The following is a 25829-nucleotide window of genomic DNA, read 5'->3' as shown; positions in this document are numbered from 1 at the left end:
ATCCTCAGCATGACCTTGTCCAGCAGTTCTCAGCGTGGCCTGTGCTAGGGCCTCCTCCACCTCCCACTGCAGCGTCCCATCTTCCACCACAGCCTCATCCCTAACAGATGACCTCTCTCCTGCGCTCAGACAAGACAGATCCCTGTTCCAGCCTCTTCCTCCTCCTTCCTGAGAACTCCTTCCTTCCTCATGGCCTGGGTCAGAGGCCCCCATTCCCAACTCTAGTCTCCCCTTGATGGCATTCCTGTCTGTCGTCCTCCTGCTCCTCACCTCACCCCGGGTCTCCAGCCCCTACCTCAGAGTATTCTAGAAAGAGGAGGTGTGGACACTCTAGCCACACACAGCTCCCCCGTGCAGTCTGATTCCTCCCCACCACCCTGAGATGTCACCCACGTCTCCAGAAGCCTCCTGGCTCGTACGTGCCCTGTCCTCCTGTAGCCTTTGCAGTTCTTAATCTCTCTGTGGGATTCAGTATTCTTGGTTCCTCCTCTCTTGGCTTCCAGGCCCCAGCTCAGGCCTCGTTCTACCTCTGTCACTACCCCAGCCACCCTCCCTGCTTCATTCGGTTTGCCCGTATCACCTCTGTGAGAGGGTGCATCTCAGTCTCCTGTGCCTGGCATAGAACCCGGCCTGTTATAGATCCTGATAAACCCACTAAATGCAGAGGGGCCCACAGAAGGTTCAAACACCTCACTCTGCAGAGGAATATTTGGAGGGATACTCATTGTGCTGAATGCCAGGTGACAAAATAGAAAAGCGAGGTTACAGTTATTGGGAGAGTTTGGAAGCATGAGTAGAAGGGGGAAAACCATGAGCCCAGCCTTGTGTGTGAATTTCCCACCCCGCCTCTTGCCATCGGAGCTGGAGCTGAGGTATAGGACCTAGATAAGAAGATCATTGATCAGCAGGAAGGACCGAGCCTGCCTCCTTGTGACTGCATTGAACGTCTAGGGTGGGGTTGTCCAGTCACGCGGAATTGGGCCCAGAGTCTGGTTCGGCTGCTGTGTGACATTGAGCAAGTCATTTAACCTTGTAAAACCTCCATTTTTCACCTGTGAAACGAAAATAACAGTGCTCCCAAAGGGTCGCTGTAAGGTTCAGAGAGAAAGCAGAGCACTTGGCCCACGCTCTGTAGTACTCACCATTGGTGCGTAGCTGTGCTGCGACCCCGGAGCAGTGAGGGTCCAGTGTTCTGCATACAGGAGGAGCTCAAGCACTGCTACCAACAGTCATCTCTCATGTCCCTCCTTCCTAACAGGTATTCGTCAACTCCAGCTCATCCTATTCAAGGTGGCCCTGATGTTGGGAGTTGAAATCCATGTGAATGTGGAGTTTGTGAAGGTTCTCGAACCTCCTGAAGATCAAGAAAATCAAAGTACAGCATGCTTTTCCTTTTCTGTCGCAAAGTCACATATTGCAAACCGGAAGTTCTCAGAAGATGTTTCTGCGAGTTATTTTTACCAGAAGCCATTTGGCATAAATCCATCAAAGGATAGTTTACCTTTTTTGACCATTCCTGTGGCTTTAGCTTTGCTCTTCAGCTCCCAGAAGATTTACTACTAAGTTACAAAACCTCTAATGAGGTCACCCTGTCCCTAGGAGATGCTGCTTTGACAAATCAAATCAATAGGAGGAAAGAAAGCTAAGATTTAGTTGTTTTGGTAAAGTTCACTCGCATGCACTTCAACCTGCATGCGTTGCCTCACACATAGATATGTGAGTTTACTTTTTTCTCTTAGTGTGTGTATTTAAGTTGTGACCTTCTAACACATCCCGGTCAAGAGTTTGCTCATGACCCTCTGCACCTTACTTAGAATCAGTATCTTCTACTGCCTGGGAAAGAATTTGAGTTTTGAGCCAGTTTAACATGTGAGACCTTGTAGTTTGCTGCTTACGGCAACATGTCCGGCCTCTCTTGTCCTCTGCCCTGCGTGTTCGAGAGTATAAGAGGGCTTTTCTGACTTTCGTAGAAGGACATCATCATGATCTGGCCCTCAGAGGTTTGTGTGTGTCCCTCCTCATCTCCGCACCTCTCCTGGTCCCACCTCCATCCAGACTCTGAGGACCCGGTCGGGCCTCACCTGCAAATGTTCCTGTGAACATCACTGCACTGTGCCACAGAACGTTTTAAGCTAGCAACAGTAGATAATCAAACTTTTCTTGTGAAACCCTGCACACCCTTTGGGGCCTGTTTAGCAATGGAAGGCATTAAGGAGCATTAGGGGACATGAAGAGAACTCAGTAGAATCTGGGGAGAAAAATATGGTGCAAGGGAGACAAGTGGAGGAATCACTAAGGACAGATTCCTGGCAAAGGTCACTAAAACCAGCTACAGGGCTGGCATTGCTGCTTTACTTTGTCCCGACTGAACTGGCTCTGAACCAGAGGAGCCAGGCTTTCCTCTAGAAGCTCCCCTAGGGTGCAGCATTTCTCATGGCCGACAGAGAGGGGTGTCATCATTCTCACCCCACCTCTCTCTCAGCTCATCTCTTCTTTCTGTCCTGGTAGAAATTGGCTGGAGAGCAGAATTCCTCCCCACAGACCACGCCCTGTCGGAGTTTGAGTTTGATGTCATCATTGGGGCTGATGGCCGCAGGAACACCCTGGAAGGTGAAGGTTCTGCTTCTTGGGGGGAAGGGGCTGGAGAAGCATGGGAAAAATGGCAGATGCCAGAGCTGGAAGGTTCTTGAGAGCTGGACAGACTGTCCTGCCCTGGACTGAGACCATATCCCATCCTCCTGGGAGACTGAGGGCGTAGAGGACAGTCATGCTCTTCTCTCTGAACCTCAGTCGTCACAACTGTAAAATGTGGGCACAGAGCCCTCTCAGGGCTGCCATGAGACCTGGGAATAACTGGTGGGTAAAAATGCTTTATAAGAGTGCAGTGCTGTGGGAAAAATCAACACACATTTGAGTACCCGCTGATGAGCAAGCCAGGTGCTGAGCACTTTCATACTTACTTCATCTAGGATAAACATTTTGTGCTATTAATGGTATTCATTCATGTTCAAATACATTACGAAGGGGAGGAAGGGCCCCTCTCCTCTCCTAACTCTTAAGCATACTCACTGCTTGGAAGTTAGATAACTTCTGCCAGACTCCTGGGGGTACAAAGCCATGCTTTTCTGGAGCCTAAGCAAGATGGGCATTTAAGTCAGGGTGGGACAAAAGCCCTTCTGCCAGGACAAGTCAGCCCCCTCCACCCCAACCCTGGAGAAGCCAGGGACAAGAATTTGTCTTTCCAGATCAGACCGCGTTCCCAGTGACCTCCAACTAAAATGTACGTCTTAACAATACACTTAGCTACTGAACGTGTCAATGGATGAATCCAGTCATTTGCCAAATATATGAGATTTTGGGGAAACATTTTATATCTAAACCACAGAGGTACTAAGCTGAAACCCAAGGTTTCCACCAAAGAGATTTTGGACAGAGAGCATTTCCTCATGCTGTGAATCATAAGAGGAAAGTTATGTCCAACAAGTCTCTTACTATATGACTAGTGTAGTGCCTTCATCTGTTTTCTGTTGCTATAACAGAATACTTGAGGCTAGGTAATTTATTGAGACTAGATGTTTATTTAGCTCATGTTTTAGAGGCTGGGAAACTCAAGAACACAGCACTGGCATCTGCTGAGGGCCTTTTTGCTACATCAAAACATGGCAAAGGATATTATATAGCCAAACAAGCTTGTAACAAAGCCAAGAACATCCATTAATCCATTAATTCATGAATGAATTAATTCATTCTTGAGGGCAGAGACCTTATGGCTCAATCACTTCCCAAAGGCCCTATCTCCAAATGCCAGCAACATATGAACTTGGGGGTTAAGTTTCCAACACACGGAATGGGGGAAACATTCAGACCATAGCAGTGGGTGCCTGGAGCCAATTAATTGAACAGCATGCCTTTGGCAGGGAAAGATTCCAGACTATAGGAAAAATCTGATTCATAGAAAAAGGAGGAAGAGAAGACTCCATTGAAATGTGACCACCTGCTGTGATCTGCTGAGTCACCACCATTCAAAAAGATGTTGATGCAAACCACTGAAAACTGAGACCCCCCCCAAGCATAAGCTCTGATGTTCTATTGTACATCAGGGTGCCCATTGAGAATAATAATGTAATGTATAATTCAAAATATCCAGAAGAGGCATTTTGAATGGTCTCACCTTAAAGAAATAATGAATGTTTGAGGCATTGATATGCTAATTACTGATTTCATCATTGCTTAATATATGGTTTCATCAAAGTACCACATTTATTTACCATTATGTGTCAATTTTTAAAAAGTAAACTTTAAAAAAAGAAACTTGAGGAATGAGAATACTAAATTAATTGCAAGTTAGAATTCTCCCTACTCATTATGTATCCACTGGATGAGGAGTAAGTGACAATCCCTGGAATTAGTACATTGGTTTGCTGGGGCTGCCCTGACAAAGTACCACAGACCGAGTGGCTTGGACAACAGACAAGTATTGCCTCATAGTCCTAGCAGCTGGAAGTCCAAGATCAGGCATTCCCATGACCCGTTCTTTCTGAGGAGTGTGAAGAACGGCTTCCCTCCTTCTCTCCTAGCTTCTGGTGTCTGCTTCGGCCTTCAGCATTCCTTGGCTCGCAGAGCCCCTCCCCAGCCCCGTCTGCATCGTCACGTGACCGGCTCCCTCTGTGCGCGTTGTGTCCCACTTTCCCCTATGTATAAGGACATCAGTCATATAGAACAGGGCCTCCTTACTGCAGCATGACCACATCTTAGCTAATTAGTTCTACAAGGGACACTGTTTCCAGATAGGGTCACCTTCATTCTACTACCACTGAGGTACTGAGGTTGAGAACTTCAATGTGTGAGCAGCTGGGGGACACAACACAACCCATAAGAAATGGAGACATCAAGAAAATGTGTTAAACCTCCTTGTCCTATAGGAATGCAATCTAATAATCCTACTTTTTTAAAAAAAAGCATGAAAAATGCTAGCAAAGTGTTTAAAGCCATGCCCTTCCCAGAGCTGTGGTCCCATGGTTGTCATAGCAACATGCTCATCACCTCCAGAGGAGGCTGAGCCCTGTGACTCTCCGCTGGAGAAGCCACTTGTTTGTCAAAGCCTAACCAAGATGTTGGTCCAGCAGAATTTAGAAAAGGGCAGAATCCCACTGACTTCCAAAGTCACTGGTCACAAGCCTGGCATTTCTGCCAGTTCCTGTTCTCTTGGGTCCACAGCTCTGGTTTCCTTGGCCTCTTGGCACCAAGCAGTCTCCACCCTGTTTTAATTTTCACACCAAAGGCAGAAGGTGGACCAACCTGTCCCTTTCCTCACACAGGGTTCAGGAGGAAGGAATTCCGCGGGAAGCTGGCCATCGCCATCACCGCCAACTTCATCAACAGGAACACCACAGCTGAGGCCAAGGTGGAAGAGATTAGCGGAGTGGCCTTCATCTTCAATCAGAAGTTTTTTCAGGACCTGAAAGAAGAAACAGGTGAGCCTTCCATTTTCCGAAGCTGGCCCTAGTCTGTGATTTTTAATAAGCACAAAAGGGAATGCTGGCTTCCAGGGCTCCTGGGTTCAAATGTGTGGAAGCCGAGATTTCTCCTTTGAATGGCCAGGGTTCCTTCAAAGGACAAGAGAGGTTCTTGAGAGAGCCTTCTGGATATTGTATATGAAAATAGATAACAAACAGAGAAATTAAGTTCACATTTATTTCTTCAGTGGACATCTACCGAGTGCCCAGTGCTCTATGCCAGTGCTCAGGACTATGGATACAAAGTCAAGGCTGGCACAGCCCATTGGAACAAGCTCCCTGCTAGGGAGGAAACCACGTGCAGACGCCCTCAAGGCAGGGTGGTCAGGTATGCCAGGGCAGCTTTCTGAGGAGGAGCCAGCAACCAGTGGGTGGTACCTAAAGAAGCCTAGATGCTTTGTGTCCTGCGCTAACTGCCCCTTCTAATGAGGAACACTGAGGGTGGCCACTTGGCAGTCATTGTTATCAGCCATTGCCCTAAAGGACAGAAGGCACCAATTCACTCCACGGATATTTATTGAACACTTCCTGCTTGTCAGATGCTGTTCTTGGGCCCGAGTTGGAGCAGTGAATGAAACTAAATCCCACTCTCTGGGAATTACGTTCTGTGGGGTGGGTGGCCAGGAAACAAGCAAGCAAGTGATGCATCTGGTGATGATAAAGACAGTGAGGAAAACAAAGCAGGGACAGGGGAAAGAGAAGAATGAATCACCTTTCCCGTTTAAGTAAATTCCAGATTTTTTTCCTTTCTTGTTAACCTTACTAAAAATGTGTATTTTGCTTTGAAAAGGCAGTCTAATGACAATGTTAAATGCAGTCTTTATGCCAAAAATAAATCACCCCCTTGGGTCCACCTCATGCAGCAACAGCCCTCACGGCTGTAGAGTCCTCTTCAGTCGCTTCCCACCTGTACCCTTGCTTTTCCGGGTCTCCAGCACCAATCCTAGTCCCCACATTCTTTGCTGTTCTGTTTTGTTCATTCAGCATCGCGTATTAAATTTTGTCCACAGTTCTCATTGGCTCATTTAATGTCGCATAACCCTTCTCCTGGTCCCTTTTGGAAGGGTGTGTCAACATGTATATAAGCCACCTAAGTATTGAAGCTAGGAAGTGGCAGGCAGAATGTGGCTGGCCACATGTTTTGTGAAGAATGGAGATAGATAGATAGATAGATAGATAGATAGATAGATAGATAGATAGATAGATATATCTTTTTGGTACCGGGGATCGAACTTGGGTCCTTGTGCTTTCAAGGCAGGAGGTGGAACCACTGAGCTAAATCCCTGGCCCCAAAGGGCTGAAGAAAAAATCAAAAGGATAATATTTTGTGATGCAAGGAAATTATGTGAAATTCACATTTCAATATCCATAAGTACAGATTGGCTGTAACACAGCCATGCCCGTTTATTTACATGGTTGTCTATGACTGATTCTCCCATGAGTGCTTATGACAAAGACCACATAGCCCACAAAGCCAAAATGTTTACTCTCTGGCCTCTTATTAAAAAAAAAAAATCTGCTGACCTTTAATTTAAACCTTGCATTACTGTTCTAGGTGAAACTCCTTGTTGGATCTTTTGTCTAAGATCATTTTCTAGGAATGGGACTTGTGATTGAGCCAGATCATGCCTGTTTCTGGCCACAGTGATGTGTTCTCATCCCCTGACCCCCTGAGTTTCTCTACAGTAGCATTATTTTTTTGCCGTTGTTCTTCAATTTGTATTTTTATTAGTGTATCTTTGCAGTACATAATAATTATGTCCACATGGGGATCTAGTGCCTGTGCACAACACATCTCAATTCTTCTTTATTCCCTTCTTCTGCCATCCTCCCCACTCCCTGCATCTCTTGGTCCCCTTCCCATTTGCAAAAGATCTACCTCCCTGTTTCTTATTGTCTATCTTTTACTTTGCTCTTTATATATACTTTGGGTTTCTCATAGAAGAGAAGTCATGCAATATGTAAGCTCAGGAGTCGGATTCATTTTACTTAATACATGGTCTCAAGGTGCATCCATCTTCCTACAAATGATTCAGTTTATCCTTCTTTGTGGTAGAATAGTATACCACTGTGTGTAAAAATCACGTTCTCTTTATCCATTCACCTATCAGTGGGCAAATAGGTGTTTCTGAGTCTTAGCTATTATGAATTGTGCTGCTGTAAACATGACTGTGCATGTATCAGTGTAATAAGATATCTTCAGTGGGGAAAAAGGAGCCCATCTACATTGTTGGTGGCAATGTAAACTACTACAACATCATGGAAATTAGTATGACTATTCCTCAAAAAAATTAAAACTAGAAATTCCATTTGACCTCACTGTTCCCCTTCTAGCTATCTTCCAGTTGCATTATTTTTTTTAAGAGTTGTGGTATTTCCTTCCAGCATATTACGTCTTTTTAAATGATTTAAGAATTCCCTAACTCTTCTTTCCCCTCAAAATCCAAGAAGATAAATATTTAAACCACCAAATATAAATTATGGCAGGCCACTGAGTGTGTTTTTCCAAATATTTTGATGAGTTGCCTTTAAACTCTGCTGTGGTTGTCACCTTCGGCCATTGTTTCACAACTGTCCTCACACAGTGACAGCAGTGAATTTCCTCTGGTTCTTTTGGGGGCCCTCTGCACTGAGGGTTGTTTCCTCTGTAACTGTCCAAGGATGTTTCTGTGGTTACCCAGCATGCCTTGTGTGGGATGCTGATGGATTGTCAAGTGTTTGTTTCTTTCCCTTCAAAAAGCTGTGCCAGGGTTGGGAGTCTAGCTCAGTGGTAGAGCACTTGCCTAGAATGCAGGAGGCCCTGGGTTCCATTCCCAGCACTTAAAAAAAAAAAAAAAATAGCACCAAGCCAATGGTTTTCAAACTCAGTATGCATCATAGTCCCCTGGAGAGCTTGTTAAAGTACAAGGTGGTGGCCCTGTCCCGAGTTTCTGCTCCTGGGTCTGGAGTGTGGTCTTGATCACTTGCTTTTGTGCTAAGTTCTCTGATGAGCTGGTGCAGCTAACCAGGGACTGCTCTAAGCTCTCCTCTCACAGTACAGTTTTCAATGCAGAAACCTAGTCTTTAAGGGGGTTTTCAGTTGGCAGAAAGTACAAGACACAGCCCTGGACTCTAAGTGTAGTTGTCCTTACCAGTGCACCTGGGTTTTCACGTCCAAGCAGGAAGATGGAGGATTCCCACAGCTCTGCACAGCTCTGCCCACATGAAGGGCGTGGTAGATAGGACTTGTAGCCATACAGGCTTGGATTCTAATTCTACTGTGTCATTGCCTAGCTGCCATGGCCACAAGCACAGCCGGCACTCGGCCCCCTGCAACACTTCTTCCACAGCTCTGGTCCACAAATCCCTATGGACATTTATGAGTTTTAAAAGAAAACGTGTCTTCCTGCGACTATAAAAACTAACCGCTTTGACTTGGGAAACTTCTGGCCTCCTGCTTTGTCTTTCCCGGCCTCATGCCATATTAGTCTTAGAGATAAGTCTCGCATGAATATTCCACAGATAAACAGCGAGGCCTGTGATGAAGCCAAGTACAGTTCCTGGGCACGGAGGAAGTAAATGGAGTCTCTTAACGCTTCTCTTTTTAGGGATTGATCTAGAGAACATTGTTTACTACAAGGACTGCACCCACTATTTCGTCATGACTGCCAAGAAGCAGAGCCTGCTCGACAAAGGTGTCATCCTCAATGTATGTACCACCTGGATGTGACTGCCCACCTGTCTTTCTCTCTGTGGCCGGGGTGGGCAGCATCAGTGGCCACTGTGGGAGAGGACACTGTCCTGCCTGAACAAGGTCAGGAGGGGTCATGGGCCACATGCTCACTACTTCCCTTGCCCTCGGCATTGCATGGTCCTGCACCCCTACAATTGAGATGTCTCTGCGGAGGTGTGTGGTGCCTGGGGTAATGTGGATCAGCCGAGTCTTGGCCTTCCCCAAGTCTCATTCGGCCCTACCGCTGCTCTGCAAGGCCACATGTCACTTGGAGACAGATGGGGGTTCCTTGTTGTGCTGGGTCATACTTGTGAGTTTCTCACCGGGCCCCTTGTCATGACATGGGGAAAGGTCACCACTGATACTGTCAGAAAGACATGAGCTGAAGCTTGGCTCTGCCACACACTGAGTCGGGATCCTGAGCGGGCTGTTTTTATTTTTATTTTTTTCTGAGCCTCAGTCTTCACATCTGCCACATAAGAGTGATCGTTTCTATCTGTAAGTGTTCTTGAGGAGGGCAAGTAAATACAGGTGTTTGCACAGAGCGCCTAGCACCACCTGGTGTGTGGAGGGTGTGGAGATCCCCCCTTCACTTTGGCCTTCTTTGGATGCCTGCTCTTGGGTGCTGTGGACTTCTTGGCTTCTGCTTTGTGGCCCCGCATCTGCTAGTGTAAACGGGGAGCCGAGTCGGGAATGTTGGCAGCTCCATCCGTCAGCCTTCAGCCCTTGCAGAGCCCTATTCTTGTTGCTGCTGTTGCATCCTCAAGATAAGGATCATGCAGTCCCAGACCAGCTGCTCTCCGGGTGCCAGCCTAGTGCCCAGGCAGTTCAGGAAAGAACTGTCTTCTCACTAGCTTGTGCTGGCAGCCGCCCACAGGCTGGTAACCCAGCCTTCCCCCGGGTCTCCTCCATGTGGGCTTAGGTCTCTCTTTGCTGAGAACTGAGCCATGGCTGGAGGCTGCGGCCAGCTCAGGTACAGCTGATAGAGGATGGCAGCTGAGGTGTGGGCACTGGGCTTGGGCTCTGGAGCCCGCTTCTGGCTGTCAGTCTGGGAGGTGGCATCCTGTCTTCCCCTAGGTATTCCCCGAGGGTCCCTCCTTCTGGGCTGTGTCAGATAGGACAAGGTCAATCCAGGACACGGGTATGGCTGTGATGGGTGCCTTTGCAGAAGACGACCTGGGCAGTCAGGCAAAGCGTGATCCCCTAGCCAAGTTCTCCATCTCCTGGGATGCTAAGGTCACCCGCAGATCATCTCAAGGCCTTTGTCTTGCCCATGACATGTTGTTTATGGCACCTTGGCTCCCTAGAAGTGGTCAAAACCCCTGCATGTTCCCATCTCAGGCTGTCATGGGACAGGTGGATGAGGATGTCTTGCTCTGCTCTCATTGTGACCCTGGATGAGCTGGGTCATTCCAGACCCTTCTCCCTCAAGGAAGAACTCCCCTGAGCACCGCCTCCTTACTCTCACCTCCACTCAGGGGTTCTCCTTTTGCCATCTGAGACCCCAGGGCAGGTGGGTGCCCATGCACGTCCAGCCTGGAGGTCTCTCTGCGCCGGCTCCCCACAGTACTGCTTGGGGTGCCTGCACCAGACAGTGTCTTCACTGTATGGTGTCTGTGCTCGCAGCTCACCTGGTCCCCTCCTTGGGGGCTGGGCCTGATGCAGGGAGGGGAGCGTGTGAGGTCACTCTGTTTGCTCTTCCCCTGTCTCATCTCCACACCTTCAAGGACACCGGTGACCACATGACTCTAGAAACGGGTACCAAACAGAAACTCCATCCTGACCCTGCGCTCCTGGGCTGATGCTGAATACAGTAATGGGGGGGTGGAAATATTAGATTTTCCCAAACAATGTATTTGAAGTCAGAAAGCTAAGACAAGAGGTCACTGGGTGCGGATGAGGCTGTGCCTTGCTGAGTCTCAGTGACAACTCACTGTATGCTCCTTTCTGTGCCGATCTGAATTACTGGGGCAGGCATTCCCACTCCCTGAGCACATCCTCCCTGCCAGGCAGGGGGTTGGATGTTTTGTGTATACAGTGTCAGACAGTCTTCATGGCTCTGAAGTACATTTTATTATTCCCATTATACAAGTGAGAAAATAAACGCAGAACTAAGTCAAACAACTTATAAAACTTGTATACTAGATCCCTGAGTTACAACTGGCCAGACATATGAACAACTGGGGTTACAACTGGAATTTTAGGGTGTTTCATTTTGTTTTGTACCAGGTATCAAGCTCAGGACCTTGCCCTCTGCAAGGCAGGTGGTAGAGCCACTTAGCTAAATCCCGGCCCTTTGGGATTTTAGTTTGGACTTACAAAGTCTTGAGTTATGACCCAAATGCTGGCAATTTATGCTTCCAAATGGCTGCAGATACAGATTTAACCCTTAAAGATTTCTGAACATTACAACATCCTTTCCTTTGTGGGGTTAAATGAGAAGCCCTGGGCCAGTGTCTCTCTAAGGACACTGAGAGCTGCCTGTATACAGGAGAGAGACTTGGAAGGCTGTGTAGAAGAATTTGATCCTTCACTGACCAACTTGAGTTACAACCAGCCCTCACAAACAAATGTAGTTTGTAAGTCAGGGGTCCACTGTAGTTAATGAGCAGCTGGGATAGAATTTGACCCATTGCACTGGCTAACCTCACAGGCTGCATTCATCTTATACCCTAGTCCTCCCCGCTGTGGTGTGCCTACTCTTTGTACCATCTTTGGGAAACGGGCCTTTTAGCCTCTTTGCCACAGGATGACCAGGCTTTGAGCAGACCAGATTCTGAGAATACTCTAAACTTTCTGCATTCTCTGACATCCTGTCTGACATCACCAGCATGGGTTTCCTAATCCTCTAAGCTCAGTCTCCATCCCCAGGAGGGAAGTAGAACAAGGAACACCATAATCACAACACCAAGCTGTACGCAGCCCTCAGCCTCACCGGAAGAGGAGTAATTGAATCTGGAAAGGAAGCAAGAGAGTTATGTCAGACACCTATTTTTTTCTTCCTGGTCTTGTTTGACTGCTAAGCACAGCATGTCTGGAGCACATTAACTTAACGCAATCCATTATTGTCACTTCACTGACTTGCTCTATTGTCTTTTAATCATGTTAAAAGGTATCGCAAGAGCCAGCCATAAAAAATGTGTTCCTTTTTTGTTGCAAGACCATTACAAAGAATACCGTTCATGACAAATCTGTGTTCTCTCTTGAAATTCCGAGTGAAACAGATCTTTTAGAATTTAGTGCCAGGAAAATATTGCCTCCCCGAGGAATTGCTGCGCTTCCTTCTCTCTGATAAGGAAAGCCCTGTAACATATCACATTTCCCTTTTGCCTTGGATGCCAGGAAGCCCAGCGCCAAATTTGATGTTAACCCTCACAGCTGGCTCATTTGCTTCTGCTTTAAGTCCCCTCGACTCTGACTTTCTGTGTCTGCTTTGACTAGCCTCACTGAATAGACCTATTCCCAGTCCTTTTGCGTGGGAGTAGATATGAATCCCATCCCCTTGGAGATGCAGTTGCTGTACCGTGTTTTGATCTTCCCCAGGACTATGTGGACACGGAGATGCTGCTGTGTGCAGAGAATGTGAACCAGGACAACCTGCTGTCCTATGCCCGGGAAGCTGCAGACTTTGCCACCAACTACCAGCTGCCGTCCTTAGACTTCGCTATGAACCACTACGGGCAGCCCGACGTGGCCATGTTCGATTTCACCTCCATGTATGCCTCGGAGAATGCCGCCCTGGTGCGCGAGCGGCAGGGACACCCGCTGCTCGTGGCCCTCGTGGGCGACAGCCTGCTTGAGGTATTGCCCGAGTTTGGAGCCCCTCACTCCTGCTGCCAGATTCCTGAATTTAGGCTCTGCCTAATAGCATTGGCTGTTGCTGTCACGCATGCCCAGGAGGGACAGGCTCCCGCCCAGAGGTGGATCCTGCCAAGGCTGCCTGGCCCCAGGGCCCACCCTTTCACTCAGCTTGTGTGCAGGTGGCAGAGCTTTCTCCCCTAACTTGGGCTTTTTCTGGGCTGATTTTATTGAAGTACAAAATTGGGCAGCCCTGTCTGGACCACAGGGCCACCCCTCTCGGAGCCTGGAGCTGGGCTGAGACTTCTTCATGGTGTGGGTGACCCTGCAGCCTTTCAGTGTGGATATCTCACAGGGTACAAGAGAGGCGTGGGAGCCCTGAAACCCAGTTTTCCTGCCGTGGCCTCCTTGCTCAAATCTGCAAGCACAAGGACCCTTAGATTAAATGAATATTTTCAGAAGAGATAAAATTTTATCTTAATGTAAGCACTGAACAAACAGTGTTTCTGTATTTATCCCAGGTTAAGAGTCAAATTCCAACCCATGTTTTGTGGGTGCTGGTGGAGCGAGTTAGATGCGGCTCGGCTGAACGGCTCCTTGCTCAGCATTGTGGGTGGATGCACAGCTCAGCCACCCCCCTCCACGCACTGCTCCTGTGTACTGCGCTACATACGCCCCAACACCAGGCTCCTCTCCCATCGGGCTCCAGCATTTTCTAGGCACTGTGGCTTTGCCCACACTGCTCCTCTGGCTCCAATGGCTCACGATTAGAATCCTACCCAATCTTTAAAATCAGCATAAATACACCTCTTTCATGAAGTGTTTCCTGATTTCCTTCTCCCTCTCCTGGACCCCTCAGCAGCTGCACTGTACGTGTGTCACAGCACCCTCGGCAGCTACAGCTGCGTGTGCTTGTAACAAACCATATACACGACAGGGCTCCTGCCCTGTCACCTCCCTGTCCCTCCAGTGCCTTGCTTGGGGCTGGCAATCTGAGAGTGCTGGGCATGACGGGACAGTACACTGGGAGGCATTCGTATCATCTGGAAGTTCGCATGTGTTCTTTTGCAGCCATTTTGGCCCATGGGCACAGGCTGTGCCCGTGGCTTCCTGGCAGCCTTTGACACAGCGTGGATGGTGAAGAGCTGGGACCAGGGGATTCCTCCCCTAGAAGTGCTGGCTGAAAGGTGAGTTTTGAGAGCAGAGCTCCTGGCACAAGGCGGGCTGGGTCACAGTCTCAGGCATGCACTAGGTCAGAGCAGCTGTACCTGGAGTCTCCATCTGGTGCTCCTCTACCTTCCTACACATGGCCTGATTGCATCCTCAGGTCCTCAGGGACTCTCCTTCCTGGTGCACCTCCTTCTCTGACCTCCTATGGTGACCAGGGTCTTAGGCCCTGTGTGCCCAACATAAATCTCCCTCCAGGGTAGCCTTAAAGTTGGGGCTTGCTGACGTTTCTCATTCACCTGAGGCACAGAGGAAGTTTATTTAAGGGAGCCTTCCAGGAGCAGGATGGCACTGGGTGTCCTGTCCTGGGTGGGGTTCTTTGGCCTCCCAGGCCTCTTCCATGGCTAAGATTCGGGCCTCTTCCCAGACTCCAGCTGTTGGCCATGTGGCTGTGGCTGTGGCAGCTGGCGGACTCAGAGAAGTCAGTGTGGTAGGGGAGGGTGTAGAGGCCTGTGGCCTTGGGGGGCTGGCTGCAGAGAGCGATGTGGCTGTTATGATTACAGAGGAAACGCAGGTCACTGAGCTTCCAGCCCTGGGTCCCTGCCTCCTGCCTGGGGGAGGAAGCCAGCATCCTGCCACCCAGACACGCCTCCCCCCACCCCTCTGACCCTCCTCCCATTTTGTAGACCTAAGAACTGAGTGCCAGGTGTGCCAGGGGAGGGTTAAACAAACCCAGCCAGAACTTTGGATCCAGGGTTGTGGGGGAAAAGAGGGTGGGGACAGGGACCTGAGGTGGCAACTCGTGACCTCTGTGCTCTGCTTCCCTTCAGAGAAAGTCTCTACCGGCTGTTACCTCAGACAACTCCAGAGAACATCAACAAGAACTTTGAGCAGTACACACTGGACCCCGGGACGCGGTACCCAAACCTCAACTCACATTGTGTCCGGCCCCATCAGGTAGGCCCATCCCTGGGGCCCTGCCTGGGTCACCGCACTGACTGGAGGGAAGCGAGTCTCTCACAAAGTCTTGGCACTGCCCCAGGACTGAGGCCAGCAAAGCCTGTTGGCCCAAAGCAGGGGCCAAGTCTCCTCCTAGGAGATGCAGGAGTACAAAGCAGACAGCATTCTTTCTTGCCCACAGGAGGCGCTAAAACATGCGGGGGTGTGTCTATGCATGTTTATTTATATATGTGCATATATTAACACATGTTAATTAGTCACTGTGCATATGTAATATGATTTTGCTCCTCTCAAATAGTCTACTAAACCAAATATTTTCTTTCTTATCACTCATGGTCCCAGACTCTATTGTTTCTCCCTTTGATTCAGACCCACCCAGTCCCCACTTTCTTCAGTCACTACAGCAGAGAATGGTGTGATTTTTTTAAAATTAGCCAATGAGATTCATTCACTCTTCAGTTCCCCCTTGTTTGGGTGAGCCATTGAGGACCCTTGTCTATGCCCCATTTTCCTGGGGCCCCACACAGCAGTGCAGGCCAACAGTGGGGCAGGCAGCAAGTAGTACATAGGTTGAACAGAGGCCTGAAACTGTCACTCGGGAAAGAGGTGGCCGTGTATGCAGTATCTCTTCCTTGTAGGTGAAGCATCTGTACATCACCAAGGAGCTGGACTGCTACCCTCTTGAGAGACTCGGCTCAGTGAGGAGATCTGTCAACCTCTCCAGGCGGGGTAAGTCACCCTCCTGGGACCCTGGCCAGGTAGGTCGCTGAGAAGGGCTTTGCAAGGCGGAAGTCTGTCCCGGAGCCCTGCAGATGCGGCTCTGCAGCCTGTTACTTGTGTGGCCCTGGTCAGACATTTCTCCTCTCTGAAAGAGCGCTGAGCTTCCTCGTTGGAATGACTGAGGGCAGGACAGCCCCTTCCTGCAGGAACACTGTGAGAGTTAGAGAGTCAGTGTTTGTCGAGCACTTAACATGGCAAAGCGAACTGCAGAATGTCCTTGCAGGCTTGTTCTCATTTTCTCCTTGTTCCAGTGTGGGGAAGCTCATCTTCCCACTTGGAAGACAAGCTCTGTAGGCTTCGCCCTGCTTCTGTTCCTCCTAGGCCCAGCACAACGCTGAGCATGGGCTAGCGCTTGATGGCAGGAGCAAGGATGACTCTGAGTAACTTGGCCCCCAGTTTCTCTCAGGTCCCTCTCTGCCCAGAGACACTCTGGCTACCTCTGCCTGACCAGACCTTGCTGCCCCCTGGTTAGCAAAGCCAGCCTTCCTCCCTGCTTTCCTCTGCACACTGCTATAATACAGTTTACTGTAATAAAGCATTTTACTGTCATTCAGACATGCCAGGGATTCTACATTCTTGCCACTGCACAGTCCTGTTCTCTTGGAATGCTTCCTTCTAGCCAGTGAATTCCTGTCCCTCCTTAAGAGCCAGCTCCAGTGCACCTGCCTGGATGCTTTCTATGGAGAGTGTCCCTGGCTTGGCCAGCTCAGGGCAAACCTGCTCATGTGCTATCCAGCGTGGCTTCTCTGCCTTGCAGCACCATGTCCTCATCACCCACTGCTATAGACAGAGTCTGTGTCCCTAGCCTCCAACCCAGGGCCTGGCCACTGTCCTGCTAGGGGACAGTGTGCTTCTTGTTGAGCATCTTGTCCTTCAGGCAGCTCTTGAGCCAGTTCCCACAGAGCATGCCCCAGAGGGCTGTACCCAGCCTTGCTATCTTGCCTTGCTGCAAGATTCCTCTGGTCCCGAGCAGTGATGGCACTAGGAGGGGAAATACAGAGGGAGCTCCTGAGATCCTGCAGACCTCACTGCCTGTGCTTCCTCCCTGTAGAGTCAGATATCCGGCCCAGCAAGCTCTTAACCTGGTGCCAACAGCAGACTGAGGGCTACCAGCAAGTCAGTGTCACTGACCTGACCACATCCTGGCGCAGCGGCCTGGCCCTCTGTGCCATCATCCACCGCTTCCGTCCAGAGCTGATGTAAGTCTGGGGCACCGGCTGAAGCCTGGAAACGAGGGGAACTGAGGCCTCTCTGCTGGATTCAGGACCCCCACAATACTCCTAATTCAGGGGCTTCTCTGCATATTTTCAGTAGAGTTTCCTCTTCCTCTTGTTCTTTCCTTGTGCATGGACTGTGCCCTGCCAGTAGCATTTCTGATCGTGTCCCTGGTATAGAAGGATAAAACTGGGCATAGGCTCGGTGACTGCTTTGCACCCCAGTTGCCACACTTTGGCAATTGAGCATTTGTACCTTGGAGCCCTGCCTCAGGAGAGGAAGAAGGGGCACAACCTAGCTTTGAGGGCCAGTGTGAGGGTCCTGCAGACTAAATACTTAGGTACGGCATCCAGATCTACCAGCTGGCTGCCACTGGGCGGCCACAGCAGTTCTCTGAGCTTTAAGTTCTCCACCTTGTATTGGGAACAATGGCTGGGCCTTGGAAGACTGAATTAATGTGTGAAACACTTCAGAGAAACAAAAAGAAAAGGGACCCATAAATGTTCCATCTTCTGATGTTTCTTTCGAGCCCCAGCTCCATATATGATCATGGCCCATGTTCTATTGGGTCCCTTCCTTAGTGACAAAGGTGGACAGGTGGCATCTTCTGAGGCGGTGATATAGGGATTAGGTACAGGGCAGGGGTCTCCAGTGCCTGGCTAAGCATCAGCCCCAGTGTTCCCTATGGATAAATGGTCTTAGCTCATCCCACCTAATCCTGAACTTCTTCTCCACACTGTAATGATTCTCCAGCAACTTTGACTCTTTGAACGATGATGATGCTTTAAAGAACAACCAGCTGGCATTTGATGTGGCTGAACGTGAGTTTGGGATCCCTCCGGTGACCACTGGCAAAGAGATGGCATCAGCCCAGGAGCCCGACAAGCTCAGCATGGTCATGTACCTCTCCAAGTTCTACGAGCTCTTCCAGGGCGCCCCGCTGCGGCCTGTGGGTGAGCACCTGCACCGGACTTTACCCAGCCCCTGGGCCTCCTCTGTCCTCAAGTCCAGGTCTGGCTGCTCCTGACACTGATGTCGTCTGCCCTGCAGCTGCCCAGTGCCTTCCCTTTGACTTGATGCCAAATGGGGACTCTGGACTCTGTGTCCGGAGTCTGTCTGGGGTACCATGAAGGGCTCCCCTACTCCATCATGGGGAGGTCACTGATAGGTCCCAGAAGTCCCCCTGCTTAGGCCATTTACAACTTCAGTTCAGGGTATGGGACTTTTGTTAGCGGGACCTTAACACACAGCACCCTGCTTGCAAACAACACCTCCTGGGCCCAGAGATCCAAATCTCAGTCGTGCTTTTACTTCCCAACAGATTCTTGGCGCAAAAGCTATGGAGAAAATGCCGACCTCAGCTTTGCCAAATCCTCCATTTCTAATAACTATCTCAACCTCACACTTCCCAGGAAAAGGACCCCTCGGGTAAGCTTCAGGCGGGTTTGGTTTGCTTGCTCACTGCACATGGACACATGGCCAGGGTAAAAGGAGGGAGAGTTTCCTGGCCTTAGCCCATAAGTGCTGATGAAGCACTCACAGATGATGTACACAGAACATGGTTTAGTGGCCGAGTGTCTGGAAGCTCTCCCTGGCTCTGGGGAGCTGCTTTAGTGACTTATTAGTTATAGGAACTGAGTTCTAGGATACTAGAAAGCACAGAGGACACACTGGTGAATATTTTTTAAAGTAAACCAGATTACTTCTTGTCCTACACAGTTGCAAGGAGATGATCCCTACTTTCTTGGTGAAGCAGTTTAGATCAGGGACACAGTGGCTGAAAGGCACAGTAATGACCTTATGTTTACACATCTGTTGCGTTAATGTTGTTTCATCCATCCATCCAATAAGTGTTGACTGGGACCTATTATATACCAGTTTTAGGGCTGTCACATTTGTTTATTTTTGGCAAGAGAAGCAAATATGCAAAAGTGAATAATACATGACTTTGGCTTTGAGGAGCTCAGCTTCTAATAAATAAGTTTCCAAGCTTATCTATTCCAAGCTAGCACGCTGAGTGTGTGTGTGACTTTTGTCACGGTCCCGTTCGCCAGCATCTCAGTGGGAGATACACGTCTTCTTGGGTAATGTGCTCACTTTACAGACACAAAAGGAGGCCGGAGAGGCTCGTGCCCTGCCCCAGGTGACACACTGTTTCACGGTCCATGGCTTTGCTTTGCCCTATACCGTGCGTCCTTCACCACTCACTGGTTTATTCATTAAGAGGTGTTTACTGTGTGTCCCAGGGTGGGACACACAAATGCAATGCTAGGCTTGGCCTTAGAGTGTAGGTGGGAAGTAAGAGACGAGCAAGGCTAAGAACCTCAGAGAACAGGAGAATTCAAGAGGCTGGCAGAGGCAGCGTGGCCAGGAGAGAAGATGAGGAGGGATGGTCAGAGGCAGGAAGGGAGCTGGACAACCCAGGGAAGAGAGTGTGCCCACGGGACGCAGCAGGGGACACTGGGAAGCCAGGCAGGGTGAGAACTGAGGATGGGCTGTGCTATGCGCTCTGGGGAGGCAGGGCAGAAGGCACGCGTCAGGGCAGCAGGACTGCAGTGTGTGTTTATGGGTGACCGCGGGGACAGAGCAGAGGGACCACGGAGAATGGGGCCAGAGCCTGGCCGCTGGCTGAATCTGCCAGCCTGGGAGGGCGGTGGGACGTGCCCCACCCGCACCTCATCGTCCTCCAGCCTCAGCACACCTCCGTGCCTCCCCAGGCCTCCTTCCCCTGCCTGTCTGTGCCCAGGGAGCAGTGGGGCTGCCAGGCCTCCTTCCCCTCCACCGTGTGAACAAGGGGCAGTTTCCCACCGAGGCTGCCCTCCAGCTTCCTGGGATGCTGCAGGAGCTGTTCGCTAAGCCTTGGACCAGGAGTGCTTCATGCTCCGTGCCTCTGACCCTCCCTGGCTCTAGGGAGGGATGGGCTGCAGGGCCAGGCCTGGGCGAGGGAGGCTTTTCACAAAGCCCTGACACCCTCAACTGTTCCTCCCTGTTGCCATCCACCCCGGAGCTCTCTGTGCGGGCTGCACTGCCCAGTGTGAGCCCCACCAAGTGCGCGCTATGCTCTGGAGACCAGCTGTGTCTCCTTCCTCCTCTAGCCTGGCCGATTTTCCCGGGAAGTCTGAGGAGCCTCCGTTCAGGCTGCCGCACCCTTCTCAAAGCACTGCATCTTCCTGGAGCTCTGAGCCAGGCCTCGGTGCCTTTGTGCACTTTCCCTGTTCCTCCTACCACTTAGCTCCTCGGGCAACTGGACAGGGATGTGTGACCCTCTTCACTCATCACACCTTGTGTACAGAGTGACCAAAGTGAACAGCTAGACCAGCTGCGGCTCAGGAGGTAGGCTGGGCAGAGGCCAGAGTCAGAGGCCAGCCAGGCCCTTGAGGGCTGCTGGGGCCACACTCACTCCCCTGGCCCTGCTGGGAAGCCCTTGGGAGCTGGGCCTCTGCCAGAGGTATTTAACATCTGAAATTTCCCCCATTCTTTGCACAGGTAGGGAAATCTGGCATGGAATTTATTTATCTTTCTGTCTCTTCCAAACAGTAGAGTGTCCCCTCTGGTGGGCAGGGGGATTAAGAAATACTAGGTCACATTCTGAGTCACCAGAATCCCCTCCATGCTGTCCAGACGTGAAAGCGCCTCCTCCCATCTCTGCCACATGTGTCCAGTCACTTCCGTGGTTGGGGAGCCTGTTTGCAATGCTCTCAGAAGTTAATATTTCCCGCACCAGAGTGCCAAGTCCACCCGGCCTGGTCTGCCCAGACACACAGGTATCTCCACTCAAGAGATTGAAAATGCCACACACTGGCCTCTCTGCAGGAGGCTGCACCACAGCTACGCGGTGCCGGGGCTACGGTTAGATGTGCAGCCCCAACACTGGAGCTCACACGCCTTAGAGGGATGGAGGTAGAGGCCAGGCCGAGTGGGAGCCCTGCAGGCCCACAGTACCTGCGCATCTAAGTACATCAGTGTTCAGCCTCCCTCTGCGCCCACCCCACCGACACCTCTGCCCCTGGATGGAGCAGCAGCTGCATTTCACTCAATGTCCCATCATACCCTGAAGAGGATTCAGCAATCCCAGCAGGGCAGGTCTTCAGAAGCTCTGGATTTCACTGTGGATATTGAATTCTTTCTTCCCTAATCTCATCTTCCTGACAACATCTAAATCCCAGCAAGACTTACCAACTTCAAACAGAGTGGAAGACATTTTCTCCATGGAGGACCTTGTTTACTTTTAGTGAGAATGACTTTCCCACCCACCATGAGCCAAGGCCCATTGGGTTAATTAGCTCTGAAGACTGCGGTGAGGCCTGGGAAGAGGCGAGGGCTTGAAAATTACATTTTCCTCTTACAAAGACCATGATCTGCTTCTATAACTCGTGCCTGCGATCCGGGTCAGATCTAAAAGCTTCTTTTCTTATTGTTTGATTTTGTTTTGTTTGTGAGATGAGTCTGGCTAAATTTCCCGGGCTGACCTCAAACTTGAGATCTTGCCTCAGCCTCTGGAGCAGCTGGGATTACAGCTATGTGTCACCATGCCTGGTTAAAACCTTCCTAGCATGGGACACTTCCCTGGAGCTTTAAGGTTCTTGTCACCACACGTACAGGTGACACTTGAACCTGTGTCCTTAGGAGCTGTCGTTTCTGCATTTCTGTGTGTGCGCGCACACTCATACTTGTGCCACCTGTCTGAATGCTGCATATGGACAGTGCTTGTGTTTATGGGCATTACAGCCCTTCTGCATGGTACATTTTACATGTGTACATATGCCGGTGTCAGGGTTATGCCCCGTTCCAAATCCATCCCCAGAGAACAACAGAAAAGCTGTCACCTGCCCTGAAAAGCTCATCCCAGAAGCCAAGTGAGAAGTCTCGGGATTTGTCCTGCTGGCCAGGTGCTCTCCTCCAGTCCTGGTCCCTGGTAGGGTGGAGTTCGCACACAATGCTCTCTCCTGTGTACATGCCTGGGCTGTGGGGTCCAGGCCCAATCCCCAGTTCTCCTGTCCTCTATAACAGCCAAAGGTGTTATGCAAAACAGTGCTGCTTCTATCTGTCTATTCGTTACTTCAATAACTGTTTATTGAGCATCTGTTTCAGGCTGAGCTCTCTTCCCACGGCTGAGGATAGAGTAGAGCAAGCAGGGAGCTCACCTTCTAGAGGGACTTACAAGGCTTCTCTCATGTCCCTTCCACAACTTTTCTCTTGGAACCCTGCCTGCCCCACAACAAGTAGCTAATGCTCCCTCTAGCTTTCTGGTCCTTCTCGTGGCTGAGAAGGCCTGGGAGGTTGGGGGACTGTCTTCCAAGGCTAGGCAGGCACAGGCCTCTGAGCAGCCCCAGGGCCCGGTGGTCTGCATCCCACTTTCCAGCTGGCGTCTCTGCTTCCCGTCACACACCCTCTGCCCGGAATGTGAGCAGAATTAAGAATGGGAGTGTGATTGGGAGCCAGGCAGATAAACGCACCCTCAAGCCTTCTGGGGACTGGGGAATAGTCTAATCTCTCAGACAGCGTCCCTGTCTGCCTGCAAAGGGAGGGTAGCAACATATTCAAGGGAGCACTGCTGCAAAGATGTTGTGTGTGGGGCGTGCCGCAGGCCTGGCCTCGGAAGGGACACGGTGATGACGTCTCCCCGCCTTCAGGGCTGCCCTCCATTGCAACTGCTTGCTTTCTGAAAAGATAAGGAAGGCTGTTCGGATGGAGCTTTGGTTCTACCCAGCAGCTGCGAGCCATACAGCACTTCCCAGCCCATAGAGCATGTCCACATTTGTGTCTCATTCACCCCTCGTGTGGGCTGAGGAGGAGGGCCGGGATCACACCCTCGTCCCCATTTCATAGATGGGAAAACATGAACTTGGGGAGATTGAATTTTGCAATCAATGGTAGCAAGCATCAAGGCCCAAATTCTAGTACAGATGTTTACATTTCTGTTGCTAAAACTCACCCACTAATATGGCTAACACTGTCATAGTTTAAGTGATATATATATATATATATATATTAGTTATTTTTCTAGACAAAAATGTTTTGTCAACTTGACTTTTTTTAGATATGATATCTTCAGATACTCTAAATATACCATAGGTACTTTAGTGGTGGTAAAAATACATATAGCTCTTTATATTTCTGCCACTGAGAAGATGTCTACTGAGGGGCTTAGTCTTTGATTTATAAAACATGATCCAATGAATCTGTAGGCCAGACACCAGCAGTAAAACACATTCTAGGCACACGTATACTGCAAACTTAGAATATATACGTTTCTTTATTTCATTTTAGTTTGTTTCTATTTAGCAGTAATATATATATATATATCTGCTACTTCATGAATTCTCAGAACACCTGTGCCAGACAGCACAAGCCTCCTCCCTATAGGAAAAGAAGCCAGAGCTGCTAGGTGCCCATCCTAGGGTCACGCAGCTGGGAAGTCATTAGTACAAGAGTGCTGACCTGGAATTCCTTGAGGGACACACTCCCTTGCTAGTTCTACTGCTCATTTTCCTAAATACCATAGCTGCTACCTGACTCAAGCAGGCTGGGCCAACCTCTATCTCTTTGACCTAGACCGCAGCCTCCACCAGAATTAGGCTGTACGAGCAAACTCAAGCTTGTTTACTTGGAGCCCTAAATCCCATGAACTCAGGCGGTATGGGAACATGGTTATCTTACATTGGTCAAATAAATGATCCTATTGGCAGATACATACCTTTGCTTTAAAAATAAAAAGGAAACCAATGAGTTTAATAAATGCCTTTTGACATATTGAGTCTTCCAAATCCTTGGGAAATCATGATAAGGAAGCATTCTTAGGGTGAGAGTTGGGCAGAGTACCAGGAAAAGCAAGTAACTTCCATTGTTCTCATATACTCCTTGGCTGGGCACGAAAAGGATCTGCTGCCTCTTTGTGCTTCCAGTTCTCTGTAGACCACGATAAGGTCCAAGAGGTTGTGGGTTCTGAATCAACTTTGGCTTCTGGATCAGAAGGAAAATCAGATACATCTCAAGATTTGGATTTTCTTGACATTTTTGTTGGAACTTAGATCTGAGTTAAGAATTTGTGCTTCAGTGATGCAGTGGACCCTTGACTTAGGAACTTGATTGGTGGCAGAGGGCTGGCTGTAACTCCAGTTGATGAAGTCAGTACAGCTGAGATCTGGGTGTTTACCTGGGTACCCACTATAGATGACAGGAGGCAGACGAATCTTCCCTTAACCTGATTAACATACGTTGTTTGTATGTCAGGCAGGTCTTAACTTGAGGGTCCACTATAAATCCATTGGGAAAGGTAGATGCTGTTTGGGTATGGGTGTTGCTGACTTTCCCTTTGGGCTGCATTTTACTGCCTTGGGTTCAGGGGGATAGATCTAAGGACAGGAAGTTGCCCCTTTCCTCTCCTCCCAGGATTTGGGGTCTTCCTAGGAGCTGCTGGCTGGGGGTGCCTTCTGGGAGCCCATGGGCAATCAGGCTGGATGGGGCTTGTCCAGGTTCTGATGGTGTAAACAGTGCCACCCCAGGCTGATGTGTGTGAAAGAGTAAGATGCATTGCTCTTGGGGGCAAAAGCCAAGTTCTTGTTTAAGGGGAAAAATTAAGCCTAAGCATGAGGCGTTCAGCTGGGAAGGACGTTCTGTACTTTCACAGGCCCCCATCGAAGGGCCAGAGTGCCATTCACAGGCGTGGAGCTGGGCGTCCAGACGGCCTGTGCGTCTCAGACCTAACTGTTGAAAATAAGGTCATCTGTTTCTCTTGGTGTTTGCCCAAGATTTTGGGCTGAGATTATTTCCATTCACAAAATAATGATTTATGAGAAGCTGAGGAAAATGTTGGAGGAAAGACAGAACCTTTTGATCTGTTGTTTTGTGCTGCCTGGGTCGAATTTTTGAACAAATATCAATGACTAAACTGTGGTTGATCTGTTCTTTTTAAAAATATAAAAGGTGCTGGTAAACATGAAAGGGTGGGGCAATTGGGAACATTTGTTGGGAGAAAGTGAGTGCATAGGTGGGGTGCCCGGGGCCACTGCAATTTCAGAGTGGCTGGGGGACAAGGACAGTAGAATCAGGATGTGTGGGGTTGCTTGTGCCAAGGTGAGTGGGCGGCAGGAAGTCCTCCTGCTGCTCCATGGGATGGGAAGGCCAGGATGGTATCTGGGCCTGCTGCGGGGTGACTGAGGACAGGGGACTCTGCAGAAGGGACACAGAGCTGGTGGGAAGCAGTCCCCTAGGATTCCCTAGAAGGCTTCGAGGGTCCGGGAGAGCCATGTGGAGGATGAGCTCAACCACCGGGGTGCAGAGGAGGCCCTGAATCCAGCTGCCACGTCCAGCCCAGCCCCTCACTCCCCCAGAATAACCTTCTCCATTCCCCCCAGCCACAGCGAGATGGTTTTCTGAATCCAGATGTCCAATTCAGGCAACAGAGCATGGGCTTGGAGGGCCTGTCTGTAGGGCAACCATGAAATGTGTTGTGTGAACCCAGATGCTTTGAGCGTGATGGGGTGCACTGTTGATAATCATGCCTCGGGAGGGAGGCAGTTCATCAGAACTGTCCTGGGAAACTGGGCTGCGCGGTCCCTCTAGTTCTCAATCTATAAGTAATGCTTATTGGAAAGTAATAAAATATTGTGATGGTGACTGAGTTGTGGACTAAAATGCCACCCTGGACAGCTCATTTGAGTCCCACCCCAAGGTCACAG

At 49.8% G+C, this 25829-nt stretch overlaps 1 protein-coding gene across 7 annotated transcripts in view; it reads left to right on the top strand.

Moving 5' to 3' along the window:
* The window catches only part of Mical2 (microtubule associated monooxygenase, calponin and LIM domain containing 2), a 112988-nt gene that overhangs the window by 64239 nt on the left and 22920 nt on the right, over positions 1-25829 (top strand). For all 7 annotated transcript variants that reach the window (XR_004517422.1, XM_033764138.1, XM_019206218.2 and 4 more), the window contains exons 5-15: positions 1259-1375; positions 2509-2610; positions 5319-5474; positions 9104-9204; positions 12772-13029; positions 14098-14213; positions 15024-15150; positions 15792-15882; positions 16985-17132; positions 17902-18101; positions 18470-18576. Coding sequence is in view for 6 of the 7 variants with exons in the window: in XM_033764138.1 (XP_033620029.1) it covers positions 1259-1375; positions 2509-2610; positions 5319-5474; positions 9104-9204; positions 12772-13029; positions 14098-14213; positions 15024-15150; positions 15792-15882; positions 16985-17132; positions 17902-18101; positions 18470-18576 (1523 nt within the window). In the remaining variant the exon portion in view is untranslated. The remainder of the gene's footprint in view (positions 1-1258; positions 1376-2508; positions 2611-5318; positions 5475-9103; positions 9205-12771; positions 13030-14097; positions 14214-15023; positions 15151-15791; positions 15883-16984; positions 17133-17901; positions 18102-18469; positions 18577-25829) is intronic.

Source organism: Fukomys damarensis, unplaced genomic scaffold (genome assembly GCF_012274545.1).
Source record: "Fukomys damarensis isolate Sample0158 unplaced genomic scaffold, DMR_v1.0_HiC HiC_scaffold_16, whole genome shotgun sequence".
Taxonomy (NCBI): domain Eukaryota; kingdom Metazoa; phylum Chordata; class Mammalia; order Rodentia; family Bathyergidae; genus Fukomys; species Fukomys damarensis.
Note: the sequence above shows the minus strand (reverse complement) of the source record. Positions and strands in the feature narration are given on the sequence as shown.